Genomic DNA, 21,474 nt, shown 5'->3' on the forward strand with positions numbered 1-21,474 from the left:
CAAGACGTACAGTTACATCCATTGTCTTCAAGGGGAAATACCATTAATGTCTGTACCATAGCAGTATTTCAAAAAAGAAATTACATTCTCAAAGTCTAGTTCCATTACAGGCTGGATCAGATTTGGTATATAAGTGTATGTATAGATAATAATTCATGTAGTAAGGCACAAAAGCAGCTGAGGGTCCAAAAACCATGTAACTGGTCACATTAAGCTTGTATGTCCTCTTCGATAAAGAGTTAACATTCACAGCCCATTAATGGTTAAGCCCTATAGTATGGAGCATGCTTCAGAATTAACATGAAAGAAGGCTACAGGGACATTACAGGCATAGCAACAATGTAACACTAATGCTGATTCCTAAATATGTCACATGCTGCACCCTGTGTGCTCCTTCTCGGGAGCCTTCAGAAGCAACCCATGAGAGTAGAAGACTACAGCTCCCATTATGTACATATTGCCATCTGCTCCAATTTATTTCCCCCCTATTAGAATTCATTTTACCAACCCAGTTTTAAGAATTAAAGGGGTACTCCCCTAGAAAACATTTTTCTCTATCGGCTCCATTGGGGGACACAGACCTTGGGTGTATGCTGTTGTTGCATGGAGACTTGACACTAAGGAAATCAAAAAGTCGGCTCCTCCCAGCAGGATATACCCGCCTACAGAGCCTGAGGTAAACCCAGTGGGCTTTGCTGCCCCTTCAATATGGGTGTCTTCCCTCTCTATTTCTGACTTGGCGCAGGTCTCCCGCTCCGTGGTGACTGCCTTAGAGAGGTCTTCCTTACACCGTTCCCCTGTAGAGCCTCGCTCTCCCTCACCCTTTTAAGCGCTCTCACAAGCGTAATAGGGGTCATTCCTCTGACTCCTCTCTGGAGTCTTTGTACAGACGTAGGCACTCCTCTCATGGGCGGCACCGTCCCTCTGCTAAGTCTTCCAGCAAGTGTCTTTCTTCTATAATACGCTCCGCGAGTCGCCGTTCTGAGTCTCCAGAACGGCGCGCCAGGTCAGTGTCTTCCTCTTCTAAGGCTGCCTCCACCCTTTCCCACTCCCCTGGAGAACTAGTTGATGAGGCTGCTTCTGTCTCTGACTCAGAAGATCACGCAGACATGACCAATACGGTGGACTCATTGGTTTCAGCCATAAGAGACACCTTTCGCCTAGAGGACCCAGAAACTTCGGACGCTGTCCCAGAAGTTTCCTTTTATCGTGCCCGTCCAGCACCCAAAATGTTCCACTCCCATGCTGAATTTGAAGCCGTGCTAGAGTCTGCGTGGAGGCATCCTGACAAGAGGTTTCAAGAAATAAAGAAGGTTCAAGCGCGTTATCCCTTTGCTAAGGACCTTATGGCCCGGTGGACCTCACCTCCTACGGTGGACCCACCAGTCTCATGTCTATCTAAGACCACTACCCTACCTTTGTCCGATGCTGCATCCTTTAAGGATCCAGAGGACAAAAAGGTGGAAACCTTGGCTAAATTTGCCTTTGAGACTACGGGTTCATCTCTTCTCCCTACCTTTGCCTCTGCCTGGGTTTCCAGTGCCCTTGCGATTTGGGTTTCCCAACTCCGCCAGGGCATTTCTTCTGGGGCTTCCTCGGAAGAACTGGCCGATTTAATTCTCCTGCTTTCTAAAGCGGGAGATTTTCTATGTTCTGCTTCCATGCAGTCGGCCTGCTGTGCTGCTTTTGCCATGGGTAACCTTGTGGCTCTCCGTAGATCCGCGTGGCTTAAAGCCTGGGATGCGGACACAGCTTCAAAAAAGTCTCTCATTGGGCTTCCTTTTACTGGCTCTCGACTTTTTGGTAAACGCCTAGACCAGATCATCTCGGAAGCCACGGTTCCTTATTACCTCAAAATAAGGCCCATACTACTACCTCCCGCCGTAAATCTACCTTCTTTCGGTCCTTTCGGACCTTCGGGGTCATGAAGGGGACTAGGCAGGCGCCTTCTCGGGACAAGAAGGCTCCCTTCTTCCAGGCTCACCCATCCTGGAAATCTGATAACCGTTCGGGCCGCTCTTCGCCCAAGGCGGGTACCCGCAAACCCACCTCTGCCTGAAGGGACGCCCCCACCCGCAGATTTTTCTCGGGTGGGAGGTCGTTTGTTACTCTTCCGGGACATCTGGACCACACAGGTGCAGGACTCCTGGGTCAGAGACGTGGTGTCCAACAGTTACCGGATTGAGTTGGCCTCTCTTCCAAAGGATCGTTTTTTTCCTTTCCTGAGCTCCGCAGTCTCCCTCTTTGGCAAAGGCCTTTCGGGGTGCACTTCAGTCCCTCCTCATTCAGGGGGTCATTGTCCCGGTTCCTTCCAGGGAACGCTTTCAAGGTTTTTATTCCAACCTCTTTGTAGTTCCCAAGAAAGGGGGTTCCGTACGCCCAATCTTGGATTTAAGCTTCTCAACAAGCATCTCCTTCTGCGCCACTTCCGCATGGAGTCTCACCGTTCAGTTGTGGCGACCATGGATCAGGGGGAGTTTCTTTCCTCGGTGGACATCAGGGACGCCTACCTCCATGTTCCAATTTTTCCGGGACACCAGCGGTTCCTCCGATTTGCTGTCCCGGAGGGACATTTCCAGTTTGTGGCTCTCCCCTTCGGCCTGGCCACAGCTCCGAGGGTATTCACCAAGGTCCTTGCACCGGTGATCGGCCTGCTACGGACAAGGGGGCTCTCATTGATCCCTTACTTGGACGACCTTCTGATCAAGGCTCCGTCCAGAGACCAGAATCTAGAGAGCCTCACTCTTCAGGTCCTGTCTCGCTTCGGTTAGTTGGTCATTCGGGACAAGTCCAACCTATCCCCCACTCAGTCCCTGGTTTTTCTAGGACTTCGGTTCGACACCTGGTCCGCCCCGGTTCACCTCCCATCGGACAAGCGATTGACCCTTCTGTCAAGGGTTCGTATACTCAGGAAACCCTCCCCAGTGTCCATTCGATTTTGCATGGAAGTCCTGGGTCGGATGGTGGCGTCCATGGAGGCCGTTCCCTTCACTCAGTTTCATTTTCAACCCCTTCAACTTGCGATTCTATCCCGGTGGCACAGGTCTCCATTGTCCCTCGATCGCAAGATTGTACTTCCTCGGGCATCTCGCCGCTCCCTTCTGTGGTGGCTCCGCTCCCCCCTGCTTCTTCAGGGAGGCTCCTTCCTGCCCCTCCATTTGCTGGTTGTCACGACGGATGCCATCCTTTCGGGTTGGTGGGGGGTGTCTTCCAAGACCGGACAGTCCAGGGCCTTTGGTCTCCCAGGGAGACACTCTTCTCGATCAACATCCTGGAACTGAGAGCAATCTACCTTTGTCTGTTACAATGGGAGAGCCTTCTCCAGGGCCGCCCAGTTCGTGTCCAGTCGGACAACTCCACTGCGGTGGCATACATCAATCACCAGGGCGGCATACGCAGCTTGGCGGCGATGGCCGAAGTTTCCAAGATCCTTCTCTGGGCGGAGCTCAGGGTTCCGGCCATCTCGGCTATTCACATTGCAGGCGTAAACAATTGGGAAGCGGACTTCCTAAGCTGGTCCTCTCCCGACGCCGGAGAGTGGTCCCTTCATCCGGAGGTGTTTGCAGAGATCTGCGGCCTCTGGGGAACTCCCAGATGTGGACCTCTTTGCATCCCGCCACAACAAGAAGGTTCCCCTCTATTTGTCAAAGTCACGGGACCCCCGTGCTCTAGCAGCGGATGTACTGGTAATTCCTTGGTCGGGGTTCGCCCTTCCTTACCTGTTCCCTCCTCTTCCTCTCCTTCCCAGGGTACTGAGGAAGCGGAGAACATTCCCGCCATTCTCGTGGCTCCAGATTGGCCTCGGAGGGCGTGGTACGTCTACGTCGTCCGGCTCCTGGACGACGTTCCGCTGCGCCTTCCACTTCGTCCAGACCTTCTCTCTCAGGGTCCCCTGTGCCACCCAAATTTACCGTCACTGCATTTGACGGCGTGGTGGTTGAGACCGCGGTACTAAGGGCCCGTGGCTTCTCAACACAGGTGATTTGCACCATGCTTAAGGCACGCAAGCCCTCTTCCGCAAGGATTTACCACCGTACCTGGCGGTCTTATTTTCGTTGGTGCGAATCTCAATCTCTTTCTCCAGTCGTGTTCTCCCTTCCTCGACTTCTTTCATTTTTGCAGTCAGGGCTGGATCAACAATTAGCTCTCAGCTCCTTAAAGGGTCAAGTGTCTGCCCTTTCCATTCTTTTCCAACGCCCTCTGGCATCTGATTCTCATATTCAGACTTTTCTTCAAGGAGTGGCCCACGCGGGTCCTCCTTACAGGTCTCCTACACCTCCTTGGGATCTGAATTTGGTCCTTGGCGCTCTACAGGGCGCGCCCTTCGAACCCCTCAGGGAGATTTCCCTTCGTCTCCTTTCCTGGAAGGTTGCGTTCCTTATGGCAATTACCTCCATCACACGGGTTTCGGAATTGGCGGCTCTTTCTTGCCGCTCTCCCTTTCTAATTGTCCATCAGGACAAAGTTGTTTTTCATCCGGTTCCTTCTTTCTTGAGTAAGGTGGTTTCTGCCTTCCACCTTAATGAGGATATCGTCCTCCCGTCCTTTTGTCCCGCTCCATCTCATCCCGGGGAGCGTTTGCTTCATAAACTTGATGTGGTACGGGCGGTGCGTACCTACCTCTCGGTTACATCTTCTTTTCGTCAGTGTGATTCCTTTTTTTGTTCTTACGGACGGTCACCGTAAGGGTTTACCTGCCTCTAAGGCGACCATTTCGCGGTGGATTAGGTCTGCCATTTCAGAAGCTTACCGTTGTAGAGGGAAGACCCCTCCTTTCAGGGTTTCAGCTCACTCCGCGCGTTCTGTTGGAGCTTCCTGGGCTCTTCATAACAGAGCTTCAGCCTCTCAAGTCTGTAAGGCGGCTACCTGGTCGTCCTTGCACACTTTTACTAAATTCTACCAGGTTCATACCTTTGCATCCGGGACGTAAGGTGTTGCAGGTGCCGGTGGCCCAGCCTGCCCCTTGATTGTTTTCTGTGCCCACCCTAGGGACGGCTTTGGCACGTCCCAAGGTCTGTGTCCCCCAATGGAGCCGATAGAGAAAAAGGGATTTTTGTCTTACCGTAAAATCCTTTTCTCAGAGGATCCATTGGGGGACACAGCTCCCGCCCTTTCTTTGGTGTTCCGGTTTTGGTTACCTGTCCGAGGGTGTGTTCAGTTCATTTTTTGTTCTGGTTACCTTGGACTGGTCTTGGTTTTCTGCCTTTCGGTCCTCTCCTACTGCTTGGGGACTAAACTGATTACCTCAGGCTCTGTAGGCGGGTATATCCTGCTGGGAGGAGCCTACTTTTTGATTTCCTTAGTGTCAAGTCTCCTAGCAACAACAGCATACACCCAAGGTCTGTGTCCCCTAATGGATCCTCTGAGAAAAGGATTTTACGGTAAGACAAAAATCCCTTTTTTTTTTTTTTTTTAATCAACTGGTGCCAGAAAGTTAAACAGATTTGTAAATTACTTGTATTTAATAATCTTAACTCTTCCAGTACTTATCAGGTGCAGTATTTTCCAAGAGGAAGTTCTTCTTGAATTTCCTTTCTGTCTGACCACAGTGCTCTCTGCTGACACCTCTGTCCATTTTAGGAACTGTCCAGAGCAGGATATGTTTCCTATGGGGATTCGCTCCTACTCTGGACAGTTCCTGGCATGGACAGAGGTGTCAGCAGAGAGCACTGTGGTCAGACAGAAAGTAAATTCAAAAAGAAAAGAACTTCCTCTGGAAAATACAGCAGCTGATAAGTACTGGAAGGGTTTAGGTTTTTAAATAGAAGTAATTTACAAATCGTTCTGGCACCAGCAGTTGATAAAAAAAAAAAAAAAAAAAAGTTTTTCAGGGGAGTACCCCTTTAAAATAGGTTATTATGGGCAATAAAAACTATTTTGCTTTTTACATATGTGTGAGTATCCTTTCTTTTGTGCAGTTCATATTGTCCTCCCTCCCTTCTGAGCCTCTCACATTAGCTCCCAGTTCCCCTTCTATGCTTTTTCGTAATCAGACAGCACTTACTCCTCATGCTGCCACCAAGCATGTGCGACCAGCAAGCTGCAGATTCATCACATTCAAGTTGTAACCACAAGTGAAAAGTTAATAACCTGTGAGAAGCATTGCCCACCTACTGTTTTAAGGATCTGTGGCAGGCATTATCACGTGGAACTCCTTTTACATCGCACTCTGTTGGGTACTTGGGGCAACAGCTGTGGCTACTGAGCCTTTGGTGGGGGACGTTTTTAGGACTGGCCTCCTGTTGAGGTGGTAGTTCTATGGCTAGTACACTGTTGAAGGTGGGGGGGGGGACTTGTAACCTACAGTCTTAGATTGTTAGGAGATCTGTTTTGGCAATTTAACCTCCACATCCATAGTAACATTGCTGTTTCCTTTCCTTTGCTATAGGCCAGGTACATTGTCATCTTCAAAAATATGAAGTTGAATATCTGCAGTTTGCCTTTCGATGGATGAATAATCTGCTAATGAGGGAGCTTCCATTAAGATGTACTATACGATTGTGGGATACTTACCAGGTACTTAGGTTTTCCTGTGTTTTACTCCTCAAACATCAGTTTCTCTTATGGTCTATGTCAGTGTTTCCCAACCAGGGTGCCTCCAGCTGTTGCAAAACTACAACTCCCAGTATGCCCGGACAGCCAAAGGCTGTCCGGGCATGCTGGGAGTTGTAGTTTTGCAACAGCTGGAGGCACCTGGTTGGGAAACACTGATCTATGTGGTAAATAATAGTCAGCAGCATATATTTAGCGCACAGTCTCTCACCACATTGAACATATAAGAGCGGTGACCAGCAGTTAGAAGCCATTTATAAACGTTTAACATTTAATAATTTTATTTTTCCTGTCAGAAGATAAGATATTAATATGATTTAGGAAAAGAATTACAATAGATTACAAAATAAACATGGAATTTTTAATGTAGGTAATGTAAGATAATTTTTTTTTCCATTTTTACAGGCAGAACCAGAAGGCTTTTCCCATTTCCACCTTTATGTTTGTGCAGCATTTCTTATTAAATGGCGCAAAGAAATTCTGGATGAAGAAGATTTTCAGGTAGATAATCACTCAAATTCAAATGAGAAGGCTTGTTTTGTTTTATAGAAGTAAGATACATACATTCACATATATTTTATTGGGTTTTGTACAATGGTCAAATAAATTTATGGGGGCATTGAACGTAATATTCATGGATGGTCTATATTGATCATCAGCCATTGCTATTGAACTGTGGCTGCATTTTTAACCATATAATTTAACTCTTAGGCATCCTGCTCCGTACATGCTCTGTCATAGCTATCTAAACGCACTGTGCTTTCCATGTACAGTGCGTTGTGCTATAAGGCTATGAAGCAAGTGATGGCTGCAATCATGCTAATGTCAGTCATTTAATTCTTAAATGTCTCTCACCTGTCCGATCGGAAATCTGCCATTGTGTCTGCGGGGGTGGGGGAGTGGCGGTGGTCAGTCCTTTCTAGCCATGGGCTGATCTATTAATAGGCACATTCTCCCAGCAGAGCGCTGATGTAACCAAACAATGCTTATGCAGTAGCGTAGCATTGTTTAGTATAAGCAATTAAATGATTGCTTATAAAAGTCCTCTAGATGGACTTAAGAAGTGTAAAAAAAAAAAAATTATTATTAAAAAATGTAAAAAAAAATTGTAAAATTGACTGCTTTTGCCATTTTTCAAATAAAAAAAATTACATAAAAAATAAACATATTTGTTATCACCACGTGCAAAAAACAGAATTGTAGATTTCAGGAAAAAAAATTTGATAAAAAATTTGCATATAAACCAAAGTGGTAGCAATAAAAAAAAAGCCCTCAAACAGACAAAATACACAGAATAATGGAAAACAAAAGTTTTCTTGGGGTCAGAATAAGGCAATGTTAAGCATACTTTTTTTTCCGTTAAAAAATAGATCTGGGAATCATTTTAAATACGGAATAAAAAGAAAATGTCAGTTTTACTTCATAACACTGCACATGCACTTCATAACCCCCACCCCAATTTAGCAAAATGTTTTTTTTGCAGTTTATTTTATTGTAAAATTAAAATGTTCTTGCAAGGTACAATTGGTCCTTGCAAGAAATGAGCCCTCAAATTAATCTGTGAATGGAAAAACAAAGTTATATATATTAAAAGGCAAAACACAAAAAAAAGAAAATGTCCCTGCCCTTAATGCCAACACAGGCTTATAGTTGAAACATAATTCACTATGTGACTTTAAAAGGAATCTGTCATCAGTATCACCCGCACTAACCTATTGGTATAGGCTTGTAGTGCGGATGACCCTGATGACATTACTTATCATTTTCAGGTCTGTGCCTCTGTTCCAGTGATATTCTTGGTTTTCTTAATATGTTAATGAGGTATATTGGTACATGGGAGCATTCCCAAGCCCCATGTGCAAGGTTATGTCCGGCTTAATTCTTTACAAGAAAAGCTTCCCTGTGCTGAGCCTCCTATGCTGGAGGATGGAGCTCCACTCCTCTCTGCTTTGAAATCTCTCTCGCAAGCGAGATTTCACTTCATGTCTTCTGTGGGCGGCCGTGTGGAGCTGCAGAGTGGAGCTCCATTCTGCAGCATAGGAGGCTCAGCACAGGGAAGGAAACATTTCCTACAAAGATTCAAGCCGGATGTCACCATGCACCAGTGGCTTGGGAATGCCCCCTGTGCACCAATATACCTCATTAACATATTGAGAAAATCAGGAATATTGCTAGAACAGAGGCATAGATCTGGGAATGGTAAGTATTATTGTCATCGGTGTTACCCACGCTACAAGCCTATACCAATAGGTTTGAGCAGGTGAAGCTGATCACAGATTCCCTGTAAAATTCTGAAACATTCTATTGCTTGTTTGTTTTTGTACATCCCTGTTTTCAAGATATCTATTTGCTATTTGTGAATTCCAGGATGCAAACTGAATGGATAGCTAGTAATGCTGTTTTTATGTATATTGCCATGATAAAAAATACATATTTAACTTGTATGTACCAAAATGATGCCTAAAACTTCTCCACCTTATCCCACAAATTACAAGGTCTCAAATACAAAAGTAATAGATTGAATAGAAAAAAAATGTTATGGCTGAAAGAATACATAAGGATGAAAATGAGAAAAAGTAACCTAAAGGCCATAAAGTTTAGGAGCATCTTTGACAAGTAAAATACCTTGAGTTAAAGGAATCTGTCACCATAAAAAAATTGCAGTCAAGTTGACCAATATTATTTTATAGTACAGGAGAAGCTGGGCAAGCTGATATACAAGGTGATACAGAAATGATGGTGCAAAAGTAATGACCTGTAGTTAAAATAACATCTGTGATAAATGGCCAGAGACTGAAAATCTAAGTAAAATCAAACTTAGATGAGCAGGCGCAAATTCTCCAGCTCTATGACATGATGCTGGCACATCAGACTGTTCAATATAACAAATTCCCTTCTTAACGTTACATAAAGTTTCAGTCTGAAATTTTCATTTCTTTCCCTCTCTGTTCTTTCTGATAAAAGGGAGGAGAGAGCATAGAGCTGTATTTCCCAACCATGGTGCCTCTGGTTGTTGCAAAACTACAACTCCCAGCATGCTAAGCAGCAGGTATCATGGTCTGAGCAGTGGATGGGAGACCAACAAAGCTCATTAGTTTTTTCCAACCGGTATCCCTCCAGCTGCTTTAAAACTACAACTCCCAGCATGCCCGGACAGCGAACGGCTGTCCGGGCATGCTGGGAGTTGTAGTTTTGCAACAACTGGAGGTACCCTGGTTAATAAACACTGCTATGACCTGTTGCTTTTGGTTTCCTACTGCTGTTGGTCTCCCATCCACTTCCCAGACCATGATACCTGCTGCTTAGCATGCTGGGATTTGTAGTTTTGCAACACCTGAGAGCACACCAGTATTTGGGGTTAGAGTCTCTCCCCACAGCAAAAGCAGGATTGAAGTGCTCACCATGAGGCTTCCATACTTGAACCTAACCATCGTCTGATCCTAAACAGAATCTTTTGCCACTAAAGAAGATACGTTTCCAGTAGGGATGTAAGAAAAAATCGATTCCCGCGATTATCGCGATTTTTCACTTGCCGATACTGAATCGATTCAAAATATTTTTGAATCGATTCTTTTAGTGATGTGGAATTTGTATCTCCTGATGCACAGAACAGCATGTCCCGGGCATCAGGAGATACAAGTTCCACATTTTGTCAGCCGGATCTGACGCGGTGGCGCTCTGGGTGTACGGAGCGGGCTCCGACTCGTGCCCGCTCCATACTCTGCAGCCCCCGGCTGTTCTCAGTAACCGGGGGCCGCCGCTAATAGCCAGCATGCGGCGATCGCCGCGGCTGGCTATTAACCCTTTAGATCGCCGCTGTCAAAGCTGACAGCGGCGTCTAAAGGGACATGTGTATGCTCCCTGGTGGGCTAGATCGCCCCCCGCAGCGTGATCGCGGGCGGGCGATCCACTGTGGAGGTAGCCGGAGGGCTTACCTCTGCTTCCCTGCTCTCCGTGGCTCTGTCATTGATAGAGCCTGGCTGGACCAGGCTCTATCAATGGATCACAGATAAATGGAGTTCAATAGAACTCTATTCATCTGTCTGAAGAATCTAATGATTCCTAAAAGACTAATGAAGTGTATTAAAAAAATAAAATTAAAATAAAGTTTTAATAAAAGTGTAAAAGACATTGTTTTTTAGACAGAATCGGGATATATCGCGATGTATCGTCACCTACACGGTATCGCGATATATCGGGATATATCGAATCGCCACGCTGGTATCGCGATTCGAATCGAATCGCCAAATTCTTGGCGATTCACACCCCTAGTTTCCAGTCCATTGCAGTCCAGGTTTCTCGATCCGAACACCACTGCAAATGGAGGTGATCTTGGCTGGTTGTCAATGGCAGGACACATAAAGGGCACAGTGACACGAGATTTCCTTATGCTACACACCAGGAAATGGTCCAGCAGAGACTGGGGATGTGACATGAAGGTGTCACCTATGTAGGGATAGTGGACATGGAAACTGTGAAAGCTACTGTTAAGGATTTGTTATTGTGCGGCCTTAATCTGTGAGTCACTATCGCTGTACTAATTTCCGAGTGTCGACATAAGAAAATTCGCACCAGGTCAGGTTGGTATGAATTCCCTCCTCAGGTACCCCAGGAAGTAAATTAGGTTTTTACATTGTACAAAGTAGGAGGGTGAATTATGACATCACAATTAGCATATTACATTCTGATTGGTTGTTTAAAATATTGTGTCCATATATATTAGCATATCTAGTGTGCATTAATTTATTTCTTGGCCAAAGTTCATTTATGTAGTCCTCTCGCACTTTGCCCTTCTTATACAATCTGCATCTTCCTCAAATAGCGTCATTCCAAGGTTATTTAGTCACGAGTAGATTGCAAGCTCAGGAAAGTGGTGCATAGTTCAACAGATATCTTTTTCCTTCAGCATTAGAAATGACATATAAATATATCCATATTAATATATATATATTGATCAGCAGTCAGAATCATTTTGATCAACTTGACACTACGTGTGCTTGTCAGCAGAGCAAGCAATTCTCTACTGGTTGTCTGGTTGGAGCCTGTTCACTGTGTATGTGCTCCTTCACAGAACTACAGCTCCTGACATCTCCTAACATCTCCTAACAGCTTGTCAGAACGGCCTAGCTGGTGACCTCTCTCAGTCCATGGATTACATTACCCAAAAGTAGTTGTTGAGAGGGGAACTTACTAAAACCTGCAAAATGCTAGTCTTCAGTAAAATCCTGCAGCCAATGAAATTGCACAATTTATTAAGAAGTGTGTGCCTCTTAATCAGGCTGGTGCTATAGACCCTGCGCAGCATGTAGAAAGCTATGCTAGCTATGAGCTTGTATAGATTTCTTCTATAGTTTATGCCATTTACTGGTGTAAACTATAGTAAATCTTCTGGGTAACAGAGGCCCTATCCTCTTAGAAAGGATGAACATCTGTAAATCACAAATAACCATTGCGCGGAAATGTGTGTGAGTATTTTCTAGTGCCGTTTGTTTTCAGCCACTGGATTACTGGGGTCATGTACATGCTTTCGTGTCTGCCAGCACCTTACATGCAAATTCTGTTCACTTACTTTGCTTTAAATAGTATATAGTAGTATAATAATCTGAGGAATAATGGCTATGAACGCTATGAGTGGAGGGGACAGTATAGGAAGCGTGCTCTGAAGATACTATCTTGGGAAACAGATTCACATATTCTGAATATATGGATGTGTGCCTATGCTATCAGTGAAGTACCCTCCCCCCAACCCCCTCTTGAAAAATTGTCTCTTCGTCCCTGCTGCTTTAGGTTAGGTTCACACGGCCGTTGGCCTCGTCCCGATTTTTCTCCCGAAAATGCTTCCTAAATGGACCATATTACTAACGGAAGCAAATTGATGCAAAGGGACGCCATTTAATGGCATCCTTTTGCATCAGTTTTTCATCAGTTAGTATGAAAATTCATCTGCCTACAGACTCCCACAGCTGTGACTACTACTGCTCTCATCATTGAACAGACTCCTTTCCATGATGGGGGTAGTAGTTCCCCTGGCTGCGGGAGTCTACGGGCAGCTGGGGAGACTACTGCAGTGCTTGTACTAATACCTTCATCATGGAACAGAGTTTGCTCCACGTTGGGGGTAGCAGTACAGGGGCTGGGGGATTGATTGCACCAGGTCTCACTTCTGAAACCCGATGCGATCAAAAGCTAATAACTAGGGGAGCGGGCGGCATGCTCCGCTCCCCTGCAATGTATATATTGTCTGTAGGATAGGACATCCCTCCAAAATAGATGAAAACACGGGAAGAAAACTGGTCCGGGAGGCTGTACTGGCTGTGTGCTACATGTGACAACAATCTCCTTTATTCTTTATATGAATGGGGTAGGGTGGCAAGATGGAAGCCTTTTCTTACAAAGAACAACATCTAAGCTTGGCTAAAGTCCCTCAAAGCATGTGAGAAAATGTGTTATGGTTTAACGTATGTTTGGTTCAAAAACAACACTGCACCTGACCCAAAGCACTCCATACCCACAGAAAAGCATGGTGGTGGCAGAATCATGCTTTAAAGGGGTGAGCTGCTAAAAGTAACTTAGCCCTTAGCCACAGGATAGGGGATAAGTGTCTGATCGTGGAGGATCCGACCGCTGGAACCCCCTATGATCTTCTGCACAGTGCCTGGCTCTTTCACAGTAGATCGTGCTAAGGACAGCACGCTCTCCATTGATTTCTGTGGGAGCACCGAAGTACAGCACTCGGGTCTCTAGAGAATGAATCGCGCACATACCGTCCCCAGCACTCGCTCCTCTTAGAGAGCTGTGGCCTGTTCAGGAAATCCGACCCCCACCCGCGATCAGACACTTATCTCCTATCCTGTAAATAGAGGATAAGTTACTTTATGCTTATGCACTACGTGTGACCTTAACCCTTAAGGTGGAAAAAGTTCTGACAAGATAGATCTTTCTCATTCCTTTAACCCCCTTCATGACCCAGCCCATTTTCACCTTCAGGACCTGGGCATTTTTTGAAAATCTGACCACTGTCACTTTAAACATTAATAACTTTGGAATGCTTCTAGTTATCATTCTGATTCCGAGATTGTTTTTTCGTGACATATTCTACTTTATGTTATTGGTAAAATTTCACTGATATTTGCATCCTTTCTTGGTAGAAAATCTAAAAATTTCATGAAAATTTAGAAAATTTAGCATTTTTCTAACTTTGAAAGTCTCTGCTTGAAAGGAAAATGGATATTCCAAATAAATTACATATTGATTCACATATACAATATGTCTACTTTGTGTTTGCATAAAAAAAATTAACAAGTTTTTACTTTTGGAAGACATCAGAGGGCTTCAAAGTTCCGCAGCAATTTTCCAATTTTTCTCAAGATTTTCAAAATCGTAATTTTTCAGGGCCCAGTTCAGGTTGGAAGTGGATTTTAAGGGTCTTCATATTAGAAATACCCCATAAATGACCCCATTATAAAAACTGCACCCCCCAAAGTATTCAAAATGACATTCAGTAAGTGTTTTAACCCTTTAGGTGTTTCACAGGAATAGAAAAGGAGAAAATTCTAAATCTTCATTTTTTACACTTGCATGTTCTTGTAGACCCAATTTTTGAATTTTTACAAGGCGTAAAAGGAGAGAAATCACCCTAAAATTTGTAACCCAATTTCTCTCGAGTAAGGAAATACCTCATATGCGTATGTAAAGTGTTCGGCGGGCGCAGTAGAGGGCTCAGAAGGGAAGGAGCGACAATGGGATTTTGGAGAGTGAGTTTTTCTGAAAGGGTTTTTGGGGGGCATGTCCCATTTAGGAAGCCCCTATGGTGCCAGAACAGTGGACCCCCCCACATGTGACCCCATTTTGGAAACTACACCCCTCTTGGAATTTAATAAGGGGTGCAGTGAGCATTTACAACCCACTGGCGTTTGACAGATATTTGAAACAGTGGACTGTGCAAATGAAAAATTTTATTTTTCATTTTCACAGACCACTGTTCCAAAAATCTGTAATACACCAGTGGGGTGTAAATGCTCACTGCACCCCTTATTACATTCCGTGAGGGGTGTAGTTTCCAAAATGGGGTCACATATGGATATTTATTGTTTTGCGTTTGTCAGAACTGCTGTAACAATCAGCCACCCCTGTGCAAATCACCTCAAATGTACATGGTGCACTCTCCCTTCAGGGCCTTGTTGTGCGCACCCAGAGCACTTTGCGCCCACTTATGGGGTATCTCCGTACTCGAGAGAAATTGTATTACAAATTTAGAGGGTCTTTTTTCCCTTTTACCTCTTGTGAAAATGAAAAGTATAGGGCAACACCAGCATGTCAGTGTAAAAAATTTTTTTTTTTACACTAACTTACTGGTGTAGACCCCAACTTCACCTTTTCATAAGGGGTTAAAGAAGAAAAAGCCCCCCCAAAATTTGTAAGGCAATTTCTCCCGAGTACGGCGATACCCCATATGTGTCCCAAAACTGTTGCTCTGAAATACGACAGGGCTCCAAAGTGAGAGAGCGCCATGCGCATTTGAGGCCTGAATTAGGGATTTGCATAGGGGTGGACATAGGGGTATTCTATGCCAATGATTCCCAAACAGGGTGCCTCTAGCTGTTGCAAAACTCCCAGCATGCCTGGACAGTCAATGGCTGTCCGGCAATACTGGGAGTTATTATTTTGCAACAGCTGGAGGCTCCGTTTTGGAAACAGTAGCGTACCAGTAGTTTTTCATTTTTTGGGGGGAGGGGGGCTGTGTAGGGGTATGTGTATATGTAGTGTTTTTTACTTTTTATTTTAGGTTAGTATTAGTGTAGTGTAGTGTTTTTAGGGTACAGTCACAGCAAGTTTGCTGCTGGGAGTTTGAGCTGCAGCGCAAAATTTGCGCCATCTCAAACTTGCAGCACTCACTGTAAACCTCCGCCCATGTGAGTGTACCCTGTACATTCACATTGGGGGGAGGGGGCAAACATCCAGCTGTTGCAAACTCCGAGCATGCCCTTTGGCTGTCCGTGCATGCTGGGAGTTGTAGTTTTGCAACAGCTGGAGGCACACTGGTTTGGAAACACTAAGATAAGTAATAAACTTTCAAGTGTTTTGCAACCAAACTTAGTGTTTCCAAACCAGTGTGCCTCCAGCTGTTGCAAAACTACAACTCCCAGCATGCATGGTCTGTCAGTGCATGCTGGGAGTTATAGTTTTGCAACAATTGCAACAGCTGGAGGCACTGAGGTAGGAAACGGACAATGTTTCCCCACTAGTGTGCCTCCAGTTGTTGCAAAACTACAACTCCCAGACTTTCAGGCATGCTGGAAGTTGTAGTTCGGCAATATCTGAAGGATCAGATGTTGCCGAACTACAACTTCCAGCATGCTTGGGCAGTCTGGGCATGCTGGGAGTTGTAGTTTTGCAACATCTGGAGGTCCACAGTTTGGAGACCACTGTATAATGGTCTCCAATCTGTGCTCTTCCAGATGTTAGAGAACTACAACTCCCAGCATGCCTGGACAGACTGAGCATGCTGGGAGTTGTAGTTTTGCAACATCTGGAAGAGCACAGATTGGAGACCATTATACAGTGGTCTCCAAACTGTGGACCTCCAGATGTTGCAAAACTACAACTCCCAGCATGCCCAGAAAGCCAAAGGCTGTCTGGGCATGCTGGGAGTTGCAGTTTTGAAACTCCCAGAGGCAGCAGTGAGATCGCTTTACGGCGATCTCACTGCTGCCAATGAAGATGCCGCACTGCTGCCGGAAACTCGCCGCCGGGACGCAGCGCCGCCGGGACCGCCTGGAGGACGCCGCTCGCGTCGGGACCGCTCAGGACTTCGCATGGCCGGGTAAGTGATGCCGGGGGACGGGTAAGGGACACTTAGCAGAGCGGTGTGTGTCCCGATCCCCGTGATCGGGACTCACACACCGCGCTGCTATGTATTCTGATAGCGAAACGCTGCTATCAGCTAGTCAGATTCGCTGGGGGGGGGGGGGGGGGGGGGGGAGATGAAACCCCCCGTGGTCGCATGGTAAGATGGCTGGCTATCAGTGATAGCCAGCCACCATCTTACCGGGCGCTGCGGGATGCCGCGAGTAGCGGCAAAAATGTTCATGACGTACCTGTATGTCATGGGTCGGGAACACCTTGCCACCCATGACGTACAGGTATGTCATAGGTCGGGAAGGGCTTAAAGGGTACCTCTCATCAAATAAACTTTTGATATATTTTAGATTAATGAATGTTGAATAACTTTCCAATAGCATGTTAATGAAAAATATGCTTCTTTCTATTGTATTTTTCCTGATCAGTCCTGTCAGCAAGCATTTCTGACTCATGCTGGAGTCCTAAACACTTAGAGCTGCCAGCCTGCTTTGTTCACAGCCAAACAGGCTGTGAACAAAGCAGGCTGGCAGCTCTGAGTGTTCTCCTTTGTGAACAAAGCAGACTGGCAGCTCGTAGTGTTTAGGACACCAGCATGAGTCTGAAATGCTTGCTGCCAGGACTGGTAGGGAGACCCCTAGTGGTCATTTCTTCAAAGTGGAAAATTAAATAGAAAGAAGCATATTTTTTAATAACATGCAATTGTAAAGTTATTCTGCATACATTAATCTATAATATATCAAAAGTTTTTTTTGATGAGAGGTACCCTTTAACATTACAAGAACCTGGCATTTTAACAGGGTGTGTAGACTTATTATATCCACTGTATATGGAATGTGTGCTTAAAAATGTTGTGATATATACAAATGTTGGGTCAGTGTTTTCTGCTACCTCTTCAAATGTCCCAGTAACGTAGGGAAAACATTTTTGATATTGGACGTAGGGCAAAAGCTGATAAAGCTTAATAATGAATACAAAAATCTTTTATGAAGCGTTTCTTTCCATTTAGTTAGAGATACACAGTCTACAGCAGCTTTTGGACACCTTCTACTGTCTAAGAGAATAGAGCATAGGACTTATTGTTTTGTGCATAGTGTAGGCCTGTACTTGGACTGTACTACTGGTGAGTCCATGGGCAGCCTGCAGTTACACACAACAGCCATGGCACCGTATGTTAGAGCGCTCATATGACCACACAGTTTTGAAGGTAAGCAATTTAAATTTGCAGCCATTAACGTTGGTTGATAATAGTTGTGTAAACTGTTTACCTACAACATTGTGTGCCCTTTAAAGGGTTACTCTGCTGCTCAACGTTTGGAGCAGAGTGTGATGTCATGAGGGGGCGGGGTATGACGTCATGAGCTCCCGCCGCCTGTTTCCAGCGTTTGGAACAGTTTGTTCCAAATGCTGAGCAGCAGAGTACCCCTTAAATAAACTATTTTTATTTTTTTTATTTTAATTCCTTTTTATTAGAAACAAAAACAGTTTGACTCCCCTGTTAACATTAAATATATCTTGACTGATTTCTTGTCAGTATTCGCATTGAAGGACAATGTAGACTGAAATGGCTGTTAAAAGAGCATAAATAGGTTGCACTACCTTCAGTAATGTCAAGGTATGGTAACTTTTATGTCTATGCTTGTAGGTATTTCTAGTTGCTTTTAGAAAAAGTAAGCTAAGCTAGTCTCCTAGATACATACCTTCTTTATTATTATAACCCTAAGTCAAGGAATTTTTAAGGGAATGTATCATGTATGCATTGTAGTTCCATTATTAAGATAGAAATATATACAAGAGGAAAAAAGGTGCTTTTCATTTAAAGTGTTCAAGCTATTTTTATAAAACATTGTGGAAAAGGGCACATTGAAGACATGCTTCCTTCCTGTCGGATAGAGTACTGCACGCTAAGTGCTCACTTTATGTCTCGAGCTAAATGGGTTAATTGTGAAAGATGTCTTAATAGAACAGGGCTTGACAAATGCTGGGGGCCAGATCACCACAGTGACTAAGAATTGTATGGTGGCAACCAGGTTTTTGTCAGCCCTGTCCACCTGTTTTGCTTAACTCCACCTCTGTTCCTTCACTGATTTCACCCCAATCAGCCTGCGGTTGGCGCTCCAATATAACAGCAGCAGCGGACTTCAGGTACCTCACGGCTGAGGCTGTTGATTTGAGGTCTGTCACATGACACCAAAGCACTGACCAAAGCCATCTGCTGCTGTACATTGGTGTGCCGAACAAAAACATCTGTTGTTCTTCTTAACAAATTTGTCCAGCCCTGTAATAGAATAAACACAGTCTCCAGAAAGTGTACAGCCCACTCCCCAAGACCAGATCCTGGAAAGAAGATGCATCCTATGTTTGTAGTGTTATTGTGCCATTTTGTGATGAACTCCCCCTTCTAATAAGGTAATCACTCTGCATGTTCTGTTCCTGGCTATAACAAAGCTGGAAAAATGAGCTACAGAGAACATGAAGTGTCAGTCTATTGCACCTGAACGATTATATCTTTTTTATTCAGAAAGTCACAATTATTACTGAAAAGTTTAGTCACTATAAATGGGTGTGGATCAAATGACTAAGTCCCAGATTGATCAAACTGTGAGAGAAAAGTGGAGTGATTTTCCCACAGCAGCCAATCACAGCTCAGCTAATGATCTCTGGTAAAGTGAAAGCTGAGCTGTGATTGGCTGCTGTGGAAAAATCACTCAATTTTTTTTCTCTCACACAGTTTGATAAATTTAGGCCTAAATCTTTTAGGGTATCCCCATCTTAATCATTAATTTTTAGATAGATATAGTGGTCTCCAGGTCAGTGTCCCTGATGTAGAGCTGTACTTTCACCAAGCAGACAGTTTTGACACATCTTGTGAATTTTAGTTGGGACAACCCCAAAATTATTTCTTCCAGCAATTTGAAAACTAGTAATGCCCACCGGAACGACCACTATATGTCAATGTAGACATTTTGTAATGTTTGTTATTTAGTGTAGCTTTGTAATTTCAGATCCAGTTTTATGTTTTGTGACCCCTAATAATTCACTATCGTGCATTTTTGTTTAAAATAACTTTATTAAAGAATTTTTCTTTTACTGGTTAACGACCAAGGATGTGAATATGCGTCCTTGTGCCGTTAACTGTGTATGGGAGCCCACGTCATACCGGCCAGCCCCCAGCTGATTCTTGTAGCTGAGGGCCTCTGTTAATAGCCGACATGCGGCAATTGCCGCGACCGGCTATTAACCCTTTACGGACCTTTGAACAGTCCCTGGTGGTCCAGTGGGGTGGATCCTTCCCTTTAACACATTCTCTTTAATATTCTAATCTATCTATTTATGTAAATGAGGCCATGTTTTCAGTCTGAACAGATCCTACCAGAGGAAAATTGCCCCCCTCCACCCACATTACATTTTAGTATTGCTTTTCAACAGAAGGTTAACTAGAGAGAAAAATATAGATTACATTCATGTCTTCCATATCATTTCTTTTAGGGATTACTTATGCTGCTCCAAAACCTGCCTACAATCCACTGGGGCAATGAGGAAGTCGGCCTACTCTTGGCAGAAGCATACAGACTTAAGTACATGTTTGCAGATGCTCCCAACCACTATCGTCGATAAAACTTCCTCTGCTCCATGACTTAACACTCCAGAAATCCTGGTACCAGGAAGAGGCGTGAATATTTTGCACCGGTGCCTCCTGCATAACTTCACTCACTCACTGGGACTTTTTTTAAGCATTTGTGTGAGAGTGCGTCCAATGTCTGTTTATTTAAAGACTAATGACTGAACCTGTGATCAACCCTGTACAGATTATTTGTATATTAGCAGACTTTCATATGTATATGGATAGAACTGTATATAATTTAAATTTATTTGTAAAATGTGATTGTCTTTATCTCATTCAAGCGTTATATGCTTTGTCTTTGTTGAAAATTGTGGCTACTGTGTAAAATGTGCAAAATTTTAAGATTATTAACTAAATAATAGTTGAAAGACACTCCCACAAAAAGTAAAAGTTTTGGAACTTTGAATGTTATGTCAAAACACCACCACACACCAGAACAGGGACTCCTCCATTTCTCTGACATATCCCCTAGGTGCAGCTCCTATAGTCCCTAGAATGTGCACAAGTATTGTATGAGCATCACTCAGGGACAGCCAGTAAGAAATAGAGGTAAATATGAATATTTTGCTATTCTTCACTGGAACACAGATATTGCGCATGGTACTAACCAAGAAGCTTAACCTTTGATTTCAGAAAGATGGCAGAACACCTTAGAACTTTTTTTTTTGTAAAGATAAAGTTAGGCTATGGTTTCTATGTACTATTAAAGACTTATACTTGTACTGTGATTTCTGTGAGGTGTTGCAGTTATAGATTTGCTACTACAAGGTGGACTATGAAGTGCCAGTTTTGCCGTGGCCTACTCCATTTGTGCTTGTTTATACTCATGTTCATAAGGAATCGCATATGAAAGTCACTGGAAGAAAAAGTGAAGACGTTTCTTCATCATATAATGCAAGCAGTGGAGAAATTCTGCTCAGTAAAGTGCAATTATGGAATATCGTTGGATTAGGTTTTCCTATCGGACTGGAATGCATGCCTTTGTTCATTGACCATCTAACTGTGACAATGAATAAAGTTCACACATCCCTACATTTTGAATACATTTCTCTGCATTGTGGCACTATAATAATAATAAATGGAGAGAATATTTATAACAGGTAAAAGCTCAAAAACCTTTAATTTAGTAAAAAGGTTATAACCACTCAAAGTTTACACATACAGCGGATTTGTGTAATGACAATAAAAGATTGCTTATTTCTACAATATTGCGCTGATGATTTATTTGTCAAGGGATGTTAAAGGGGTTCTCTGCCCACAGACATCTTCTCACCTATCCAAAGGGACCCCCGTGATCTCCGTGCCGCAACTGCCCCACACCTGACATTCGAAACATTTAGCTGGAGATGTGACTTCACGCCACGCCCCCTCCATTCATGTCTATGGGAGGTGGCGTGACGTCCCGCTGCGGGAACAGTGTTCTAAACATACTGTTTAGA

At 44.2% G+C, this 21,474-nt stretch overlaps 1 protein-coding gene across 1 annotated transcript in view; it reads left to right on the forward strand.

The window, feature by feature from the left end:
* TBC1D22B (TBC1 domain family member 22B) overlaps positions 1–21,245 on the forward strand; it is a 68,753-nt gene extending 47,508 nt beyond the window's left edge. Inside the window, exons 11-13 of the mRNA XM_056557935.1 lie at positions 6,389–6,516; positions 6,958–7,053; positions 19,900–21,245. Of these exons, the coding sequence (XP_056413910.1) occupies positions 6,389–6,516; positions 6,958–7,053; positions 19,900–20,028 (353 nt within the window). The 3' untranslated portion in view covers positions 20,029–21,245. The remainder of the gene's footprint in view (positions 1–6,388; positions 6,517–6,957; positions 7,054–19,899) is intronic.
* The last annotated feature ends 229 nt before the right edge of the window (positions 21,246–21,474 follow it).

Source organism: Hyla sarda, chromosome 2, assembly GCF_029499605.1.
Source record: "Hyla sarda isolate aHylSar1 chromosome 2, aHylSar1.hap1, whole genome shotgun sequence".
In the NCBI taxonomy this organism is placed as follows: Eukaryota; Metazoa; Chordata; class Amphibia; order Anura; family Hylidae; genus Hyla; species Hyla sarda.